The 9936-nt window shown below is 43.3% G+C and overlaps 1 protein-coding gene across 1 annotated transcript in view; it reads left to right on the forward strand.

The window, feature by feature from the left end:
- The window catches only part of RHOJ (ras homolog family member J), an 86211-nt gene extending 77021 nt beyond the window's left edge, over positions 1-9190 (forward strand). The window contains exon 5 of the mRNA XM_058739266.1: positions 7014-9190. Coding sequence (XP_058595249.1) covers positions 7014-7160 — 147 coding nt within the window. The 3' untranslated portion in view covers positions 7161-9190. The remainder of the gene's footprint in view (positions 1-7013) is intronic.
- The last annotated feature ends 746 nt before the right edge of the window (positions 9191-9936 follow it).

The following is a 9936-nucleotide window of genomic DNA, read 5'->3' on the forward strand; positions in this document are numbered from 1 at the left end:
TAGAAATCCTGGAATCAATGTTTAGTCATCTTTAAAAAAAAAAAAAAAAAAAAAAAAAAAAAGGGGCGCCTGGGTGGCGCAGTCGGTTAAGCGTCCGACTTCAGCCAGGTCACGATCTCGCGGTCCGTGAGTTCGAGCCCCGCGTCAGGCTCTGGGCCGATGGCTCGGAGCCTGGAGCCTGTTTCCGATTCTGTGTGTCTCCCTCTCTCTCTGCCCCTTCCCCGTTCATGCTCTGTCTCTCTCTGTCCCAAAAATAAAAATTAAAAATGTTGAAAAAAAAAAATTAAAAAAAAAAATTAAAAAAAAAAAAAAAAGTCTATGTACTTTACAGACAGAGACAAACAGAGTGTGAGTTGGGGAGGGTCAGAGAGAAAGGGAGACCCAGAATCTGAAGCAGTTTCCAGGCTCCAAGCTGTCAGCACAGAGCCCGATGTGAGGCTTGAACTCACAAACTGAGAGATCATGGCCTGAGCTGAAGTCAGAAGCTTAACCGACCGAGCCACCCAAGTGCCCCAATGTTCAGTCGTCTTAATCAACTGGAGTCTTGCATTCCTGCCTACAGACTGCAAAAGTCACTGTTACCCTCCTTGTTTTGTGTGCTGGCCGTTTCTTCCTTCTCTCACGGTCTTTGAAAATCAGTCACTCCACGACTGGGCTCTGGGTCACAGAAATGAAGGAGAGACAGCTCCTTGCCTCAAGGGGCCCTTAGGCCAGAAGAAAAGGGTGACTGCAGACAACAGCACATCACCTGAATGAATACTTTTAATTTTTTTTTTAACGTTTATTTATTTTTGAGACAGAGACAGAGCATGAACAGGGGAGGGTCACAGAGAGAGGGAGACACAGAATCCGAAACAGGCTCCAGGCTCTGAGCCGTCAGCCCAGAGCCCGACGCAGGGCTCGAACTCACGGACCATGAGATCATGACCTGAGCCGAAGTCGGATGCTTAACTGACTGAGCCACCCAGGCGCCCCAAGAATACTTTTAGTACTGAGGTAGAGAGAGCAGGGAGTGATGGACACATTCAGGGAAGGAGGACTCAGAGACAATTTCTTGAAGCAATTGACATCTGAGCCAAGTATGAGGGATAAAGGCAAGTTTATCACGGGGACAAACTTAGGGACGAGGGAGGAAAAACTTCCAAATAGAGAAATTAGTACCTGCAAAAGGCGTCCTTTAACGTATAGGGAGTACAGGGGCACCTGGGTGGCTCAGTCAGTTAAGCATCCAACTCTTGATTTCAGCTCAGGTCATCTCACTGTTCATGGGATCAAACCCCACCTTAGACTCTGTACTGAAAGCATGGAGCCTGCTTGAGATTCTCTCTCTCCCTGTCTCTCTGTCCCTCCCATGCTCGCTCTCTCGCTCTGTCTCTCTCTCTCTCAATATAAATAAATAAACTTTTTTTAAAAAGCATAGGGACTATATTGGCAAGTGATGAACCAAATGTCACCCACAAATGCTTTGATCAGTCCACATGTGTATTTTTTTTTATTTTTTATTTTTTATTTTATCTTTAATTTATATCCAAATTAGTTAGCATCTAGTGCAACAATGATTTCAGGAGCAGATTCCTTAATGCCCCTTACCCATTTAGCCCATCCCGCCTCCCACAACCCCTCCCGTAACCCTCAGTTTGTTCTCCATATTTATGAGTCTCTTCTGTTTTGTCCCCCTCCCTGTTTTTAGATTATTTTTGTTTCCCTTCCCTTATGTTCATCTGTTTTGTCTCTTAAAGTCCTCCTATGAGTGAAGTCATATGATTTTTGTCTTTCTCTGACTAATTTCGCTTAGCATAATACCCTCCAGTTCCATCCACGTAGTTGCAAATGGCAAAATCTCATTCTTTTTGATTGCCGAGTAATACTCCATTGTGTATATATACCCCATCTTCTTTACCCATTCATCCATCGATGGACATTTGAGCTCTTTCCAAACTTTGGCTATTGTCGATAGTGCTGCTATAAACATTGGGATGTATGTGCCCCTTAGAAACAGCATACCTGTATCCCTTGGGTAAATACCTACTAGTGCAATTGCTGGGTCATAGGGTAGTTCTATTTTTAGTTTTTCGAGGAACCTCCATACTGTTTTCCAGAGTGGCTGCACAAGCTTGCATTCCCACACATGTGTGTTTTTAATGTGATTTAGAGGGCAACACTGAACAATGGACACTTTACATAAAGATACACATTTCTGACTTCTTAAACACACACACACACACACACACACACCCCAAAAGCTCTGGCAACAGAAGGCTAGCATTTCCTCATCAACTGCAACGTTTAAACAGTCTTTCAGACAAGGGATGTATCCTTCAGTTTTTCACAATCCCCACCCCTCCATACTAACCTTCACTGAAGCAGTGCACTACATTATCTATCCACCCTTGAGTTGGCAATCTCTGCCTTATAGTCTTTTTAAAAAGTCAGCTGCAAATCCATCCAGCCTAGAAACATTTTGCCTCTTTCAGCAACTTGTTACGATAAAATTTCTCTCACAAGTCACTAGGTTCCTTTTGTTTTTTTCTTGGCTTTCGTGTTGCCTGTACCTCTCCTAATTCTTAAGTAAGAAATAGAGAGCTTCTCTGTTATTAGCTGGTTCTTCAGATACCACCTTACTGTGTATATTCCATTAGTATTTGCTCCCCTCTCCATTTAGAGGGAAATGGCTTACTTTTTCTTTCTTTCCTCTCTTATCACCTTCACTGCATCCAAAACAACGTCTCTGTTTGTTCATTAGTTTTACTCTTTCGGACACATTTCTTTTTTTTTTTTTTTTTTTTGCTAGCGTCATCCCCACAGAGTGTTAAGACTCTGGCTCAGGGGACAGACCGATTCAAACCTCTGACACTTCTTTAGTTGCCTGACCTTACGGAAGTAACTTATCGTCTCTAGCATCACTTTTCTGAACTGCAAACGAGGTGACAGACCTACCTTGCAAAGTTCTTACAACGATTTAGTGACCCAGTAACACCTGAGGTTTGCTCAGGAAACTCTAATTGTTGTTAAATTTGTGTGCCTCTCAGGTGCGTCTACAGCCGGGAAGACTTCATGGTCTTTACTCTTTCAGGGTATGCTCTCTCTTACTGTGTAACATGTCCCACCTCCACAAAGACAACCTGGAAGAAGTAGTTGGTTTTCTTTCACTTGATTGGTCACCGTGGGTTTTGTTTGTCTGTTGGTTTGTTTAATTTCTTCTTGTCGGACTCTTGTATGTTCTGTGCACGTCTGATAAATTTCCCAGCCTTGGGATGATAAATTTGAGCTATTATAAAGCTATTAGGAAAGTGTTCTCTCAGTTTACATTCCTCAATCTCTATTTTTTTTCTGGAAAACAAATCGTTTTGGCAAAGCACGTCACAGATAACATGTGGATCTAAACAAGGATCCACAAATCCTGCGTTCTTACAGATTGTTCTAAATCTTTGGCTGTGTAGGTCACTTTGTTCCAAGGGGTAGATGAAACTGTAAGGAAAGTCATGCTTCTTTGGGACAGTTTTCCATTTCACATTGTTGAGGTCATAAATGAGGTGGTTTCTTTTTAGCTATTTCTCTAACATGGCTGTACCTTCTTCTGCGAATTCTTCTCTCTGACCCTCAGACCACTGATACATGGTTAACAAAATACTCGCCTCTTTTTTCTTTAAGTTTATTCATTTATTTGAGAGAGAGAGACACCATGAGCCGGGGAGGAGCAGAGAGAGAGGAGAGAGAATCCCAAGCAAACTCCGTGCTGCCACCGCGGAACTGGACATGGGGCTCAAACCCACGAAACTATGAGATCATGACCTGAACTGAAACCAAGAGTCGGATGCTTAACCTACTGAGCCACCCAGGCGCCCCACGAAACACTCACCTCTTAACTTGAGTTCTGTTTCCCACACATTCTTCCCAAATCACACCCTGTTTGCTACTTTTCCTGGGACTATCAGTCCAAAACCATGTTGTATTAACACGGCTACCCAATAATGTCTTGATCTACTGTTTCACTATCTTCCAAAATATCTGAACTAGGACAGACAAGTGTGGGCTCTTCCTCCACCTTCAAAAGACAAGCCCTGCCATGCTGTCAGCTGCACTCTGGGAGGTGAAGGAGGGGGATCGAATGCCCCTGCCCATCTTGCAGGATCAGAGGGCCCAGAACCCCATGTGTGAGCTGAGCCCAGGTCTCCCATGATTTCCAGGATCAAGTGAGGCTCGTGATCTTAGCAGGGAGGTATTCCAGGTAGAACGGCCCCACAGCACGCTCTGCGTATTTTTTCAGGATGACAGAGAAGGACTAGCACGTTGCAAGCAGCCATTCAGTTGACATCTTCACTAGAGTGAGGTGCATTTCACATGTTCATATCAAGCACTGGCCACAATCCCAAAATGTAACAGATATTTCATGACATTATTAAGAAAATGTTCTCTACTTTTCATCCCTCTTTTGCATCCAACTGGTTTTAATGATTCCAAAAGCCATTCTTTAATCCAAAGGGCAAACCTTAAAATGAACCCACAAAATAGGTTTTGAATAGCCAACATCTTTTCTTTGGGTATTTTCCTTTAGCTCATACAGTATCTATTCTTTATAGGGGGGGAAAAGTGCATTATATCCGGACACAGCCAGAAAAACTTTACTTCATGCGTGGTTTTCATGTATGTGGGCTAATCGTCGACTTGAGCAACTTCCTGCAGAGTTGAGGGATAAGGAATGTCATCGCGGAACAAAGAAAAGAACACACACCAAGAGACCCAGATTCTAGTCCAGTTCTTCCACTTTCTGGCTGGGTGCCCTTAAACAGTTCATTTTACCTTCTGGGGCTGTTCCCACTCTATCCTAAGCTAAACCACAAATTCCTTTATTCCACAAGTTGCAAGATGACTGGTCGCTGACAAAGAAATCCCACATTCCTGCCTTGGTTGGCCCACAGAGCATTTTTTTAAGTTGGTAATTATTAACTAAAAATCCAAAAGTCCAACTCATCTTGGGGCACCTGGGTGGTTCCGTCGGTTAAGCATGCAACTTCGACTCAGGTCACAAACTCACTTTCGTGGGTTCAAGCCCCACGTCGGGCTCTGTGCTGACAGCTCAGAGCCTGGAGCCTGCTTCGGATTCTGTGTCTCCCTCCCCTCTCTGCCCTTCCCCTGCTCGCACTCTGTCTCTCTATCTCAAAAATAAATAAAGATTAAAAAGAATTTTTTTTCAAAAGTCCATCTCATCTTGAAAAATACAAAGATGGGCACCAGTGAGTGAACCGTGGCAACAGTGGTCTAAAACTGAGTAAGACTGCCAGCTCTAGAGGGGGTGTGTGCTTCACAGCTCACTGCATTCCTTACCTCTCCCTATGGTCTGGCACCAGCCCTGCCTTCCTTATTAACATAAGCTACCGGAATAGGCATGTAACTTTGCTATCCTGATTTAGTCACGTATCTGCTATGGTTTCCAGGGGCTCACCATCATCCGACTATCCTCTCCCGCATCTTCTTTAATTCTTCAGTTTTTCTCTTTTTTTTTTTAAGTTTATTTATTTATTTTGAGAGACAGAGAGAGCAGGCAGGAGAGGGGCAGAGAGGAAGAGGGAGAGAGAGAATCCCAAGCAGTTCTCCGCACTCAGCACGGAGCCCCATCTGGGGAGATCACGACCTGAGCCGATATCAGGAGTTGGACATTTAACCAACTGAGCCAAGCAGGCCTCCCTCTGGCTTGCTATTTTTTAAATAAGAAGCTATAGTTCTGGACTGAATTTCTATATTTCTCAAAGAGATTTTGTGATTGCCAAATACACCACAGTATGAAATCATCAACAGCTTCGAAATAAAGCCCTAAGCAAGAACAAAATATTTAATCACTTAAATACACATAGAATGTATACCAACTAGGAGGGTGTCTTTGTCAGTAAATGTATTTTATGATTTTTATTTGTACATGTTTTGGGTTTCTCAGCTCCTTAAAGTATGCCTTTAAAGTATGTTAAGGGGCGCCTGGGTGGCGCAGTCGGTTAAGCGTCCGACTTCAGCCAGGTCACGATCTCGCGGTCCGTGAGTTCGAGCCCCGCGTCAGGCTCTGGGCTGATGGCTCGGAGCCTGGAGCCTGTTTCCGATTCTGTGTCTCCCTCTCTCTCTGCCCCTCCCCGTTCACGCTCTGTCTCTCTCTGTCCCAAAAATTAAAAAAAAAAAAAAAAAAAAAAAAAATGTTGAAAAAAATAAAGTATGTTAAACCTGGGGCTCCTGGGTGGCTCAGTCGGTTGAGCGTCCGACTTCAGCTTAGGTCGTGATCTCATGGTTTGTGGGTTCGAGCCACGTGTCAGACTCTGTGCTCACAGCTCAGAGCCTGGAGCCTGCTTCGGATTCTGTGTTCCCCTCTCTGTCTGGCCCTCCCCGGCTTGTGTTCTGTCTCTCTCAAAAATAAATAAAAATTTTAAAAATGAGTATGTTAAAACCAAATAATAATAATATCAATTGGATATTACTTTGCTGAGAGAGACCTCATCGGCAGTGCGTGTTATTGGAGAATGACCTAGCAAACCTCATCCCCCACTCTTCCTATGTGCTTTACCAACCAAGCTGACACTGCCTTCTCACATACAGAAGGAGATACATTTCACTTGTACCAGATTTACACATTCTGCATGCATACGAAAGGGTGCTAAAAACAACATCATGTAGCCCTGTTGTTCACAAAGTATATTTAAACCATATCACTGGCTTTGAATCCTCTCTCAATTTGTACATTTGTCGTATTCTTACATTCAGGATGAGTGGTTACGGATCACTTTCAGAACTTGCTGCTTACCAAAGGCAATCCATGGCCATTTATTGCTAATACCAGAAAGTAAAAAATACAAAAATTAGAATAGCCGATGCAAATGGAAATGTAAAAGAGAAAAAAAAAAAAAAAAATCCAACCCAACCCCCGGCCATCTGTGGGACCAGGAGCGGTAGCACTTGGCAGGGCAGGGGGCTGAAACCACTCTGCTGTTCTCTCTCCTTTCCCCCTCACGCGTTTCTCTCTTTTTGTGTTTAAGATCGGAGCGCAGTGCTACCTGGAGTGCTCGGCCCTAACTCAGAAAGGTCTCAAAGCAGTTTTTGATGAAGCAATCCTCACCATTTTCCACCCCAAGAAAAAGAAGAAACGCTGCTGCGAGTGTCACAGCTGCTGTTCAGTTCTCTGAGGCTGCTGGGGACCTGCCCCACCCGCATCCAAGGGTGAGACCAAGCTCAAACCACGAAGGAGGGCACGACCAGAGAGGAAGTCCCTTCGCAAGCACGAAGGCTTGCCCTTGCACGCCAGGAACACACCCCCCCCCCCCCCCCGGCCCTCCAGCAGCACAGCAGCACACTCGTCAGCCACCTGCCCGTCCTCTCTACCAGCCAGAAGCATCCAAATCTCCAAATAGGAGAATGCGGAGCCCGGATTTCAGCCAGTGCCGCTGCTGACCATGCTGAAAACAAAGGCAAAGACCATGTTGCATTTTGCAACCCCCCCACCCCCACCCATGAACGTGATGCTGATGGAAAATCATCACCAAAAAAAAAAAAAAAAAAGGAACTTGGTTCCTATATTAGTGGCCTTACCCGGTGTCTTCTACAAAACACGGGAATACCATACTAACCCTTCCTCCTGAATCTGTTGTTCCCCCTTTGTGTCTTGCATTTATTTGTATTGTTCTAAGAAATTTACTAATATACCAATTTACTCAGGCCTTACAAATCCATACCAAGTTAGCCTAAAGACAATGTATTTTATATGCATTTCCATATTCAGCCTGTTTCTACCAAAGCTATTAGAACCAATATGTACCTCTGAATGCCTGCCTGACTGTAAGAAGAAAACAAGAAAATGTTTAAACTTTTGGAAATTTACAAAGCCAAGATTTCTGAACCCGGTTGAATTGTTGTGGGTGCACATTTTTGCCAAAGATTCACCCTGGAAATGCTTTTGCTGTTGGGTAGCGTTATTTTTTTTCCATATTTATATTGTGGCAAGCTACAAATGAACTGTGTTTAAGAAAGTAGTTTCTCTGCTTTTCAATCAAACTGACTGGGGGGGAATATACAGACCTTTTAAAAATCTTTTAAAATATTCTTTATTCAGCAAAGTGAACTTTCCTGCTCCCTCCCTTCCCCATGGCAGACCTGTTTCCTCCCTTGAATTCACACTTACTCCCATGCCCAATGATAACCTGATCAAAAAGAAAGACCTGGCCACAGGGCATGAAAAAGCAAATGTTTAAAAGTCTCCAAAGGTTAAGCAAAGTGCCTCAATTTTTTCACTTGCATCAACCCAAAGTGCTTCTCAGCTTACCCCATGCACGCTCCCAGTTCTATTTAAACGACATTTTCCAAGTACAGCTGGTACTAAAATATTGCCTCTCCCTATTTCCTACACTCATTATCCCAAATGTATATTTAGGGGATGGATCTGTGTATACTCAGCTCTGGATCTGTTTATCCCCTGCTTCCAAAATGATGTGCTCTGTAGAACAGGAATTTCGGTCTTGGGAAGTAAAAGCCCCCGGAAAGTAATGATGTGCCCTTTCTATATGCCTCTTCCAAACATCCTGGGATTCTTGTTTCACAGAGTGAGTTTTTTCCTAGCTTTTAATTAGAGACTATAAAGTCTCCTAATTAGTCTTATTTGCTTACAATTACCCTGGAAACACCCAGGTAGGCACTTTACTTTTTATTTCAATTGCATAAGCCGAGTGCCTCTTTGCAATATCAAATGACACCAATTTCAGCAGAAGAATCTCTGCATTCACACTCCTTCTGTTGGAAAAATCCAGTCTTTCTAGTCCCTTCTGCTCTTGGAGGAAGCACATAAAAAAGAAGCATATGATGTAGGTCTTTTCTGTTAGGACTTTCCATGACACCCCCTCAGTTGTTTAGGTTTTGTTTGTTTGTTTGTTTAGAATTTCTGAAATGTGTTTCCCTTCTTCCACATTGCAAGTTCTATTTCCCTTCCCTCCCATCTAGTTGTTAAACGTTTTCTTAAACACACACACACACACACACACACACCCCAAACTGAAAGAAAACGGGAGTTTTGTAAGTCAAAGCTTGACAGAGAAGACAAGGACTTTCTGCCTCTGTAAATGAAAACCAACTGTGCATAAACTATAACCCTGCAGAGGTTATGGATTCATTCTTTACAAACAACAATGAGCATTTAGTCCTGTAATAAATGAAGTGCTGTTAGCCACTTTTGTTGCATGATTGCATAGTTACATCTTGCTAAGGGGCCACTCCTCACTTCTCATTGATGTGGATGAAAAATCCAATGCTGTATATTTGCTCCACCAAGGAGGATTTTCCAGATGTGTGCATTCAACAGGCAAATGGTTGCCCAAGCCATCATCCCCCTACTGGAACACAGAGATTAACTTGTCCACAGTGGGAAGATCATTCTCTCCTCTAGAACCAGAACCCGGAGAGAGAGACCGTTAGTGTCTGGGTGGAGAGGCTCCAGCTCTTAGGTGCTTAGGAGCTAATTATTAAATAAAATAACAAAGAACAAAGCAACCTAAATGAGTTAATGTCATTCCTCCAAATCAACCATCCTGTTTCAAGGCAAAAGGTAGTTCACTGAAAAGTGTTTCGTGCTTTAAGATTAAACAAAACTATATCCTGACGCCAAAGATAAGAAGACATCTGAAAGAAGGATCTGAAGAAGGATCCTTTAATGGTCTACACAATCTTCCAAAGTGAAGAAGGGGCAGCCGATCTCCATTGGAGGGTAAAGTCTTAGCTTTTCAGACTAAAAGAGACCCCAGAAAATATAGTCCAACCCCCTCATTGTACAGATGAGGAAACTCAAGTCCAGATGGGTCAAAAGAGGTGTGTTATGGCAGAGCTGGAACAGACCTCGGCTATTCTGCTTCCCAGGTGAGTATGCTTACCTCACACTATAGTTGATTCATAATCACAGATGTTAAGTTGTAGTTTTGC

Source organism: Neofelis nebulosa, chromosome 7 (assembly GCF_028018385.1).
Source record: "Neofelis nebulosa isolate mNeoNeb1 chromosome 7, mNeoNeb1.pri, whole genome shotgun sequence".
Taxonomy (NCBI): domain Eukaryota; kingdom Metazoa; phylum Chordata; class Mammalia; order Carnivora; family Felidae; genus Neofelis; species Neofelis nebulosa.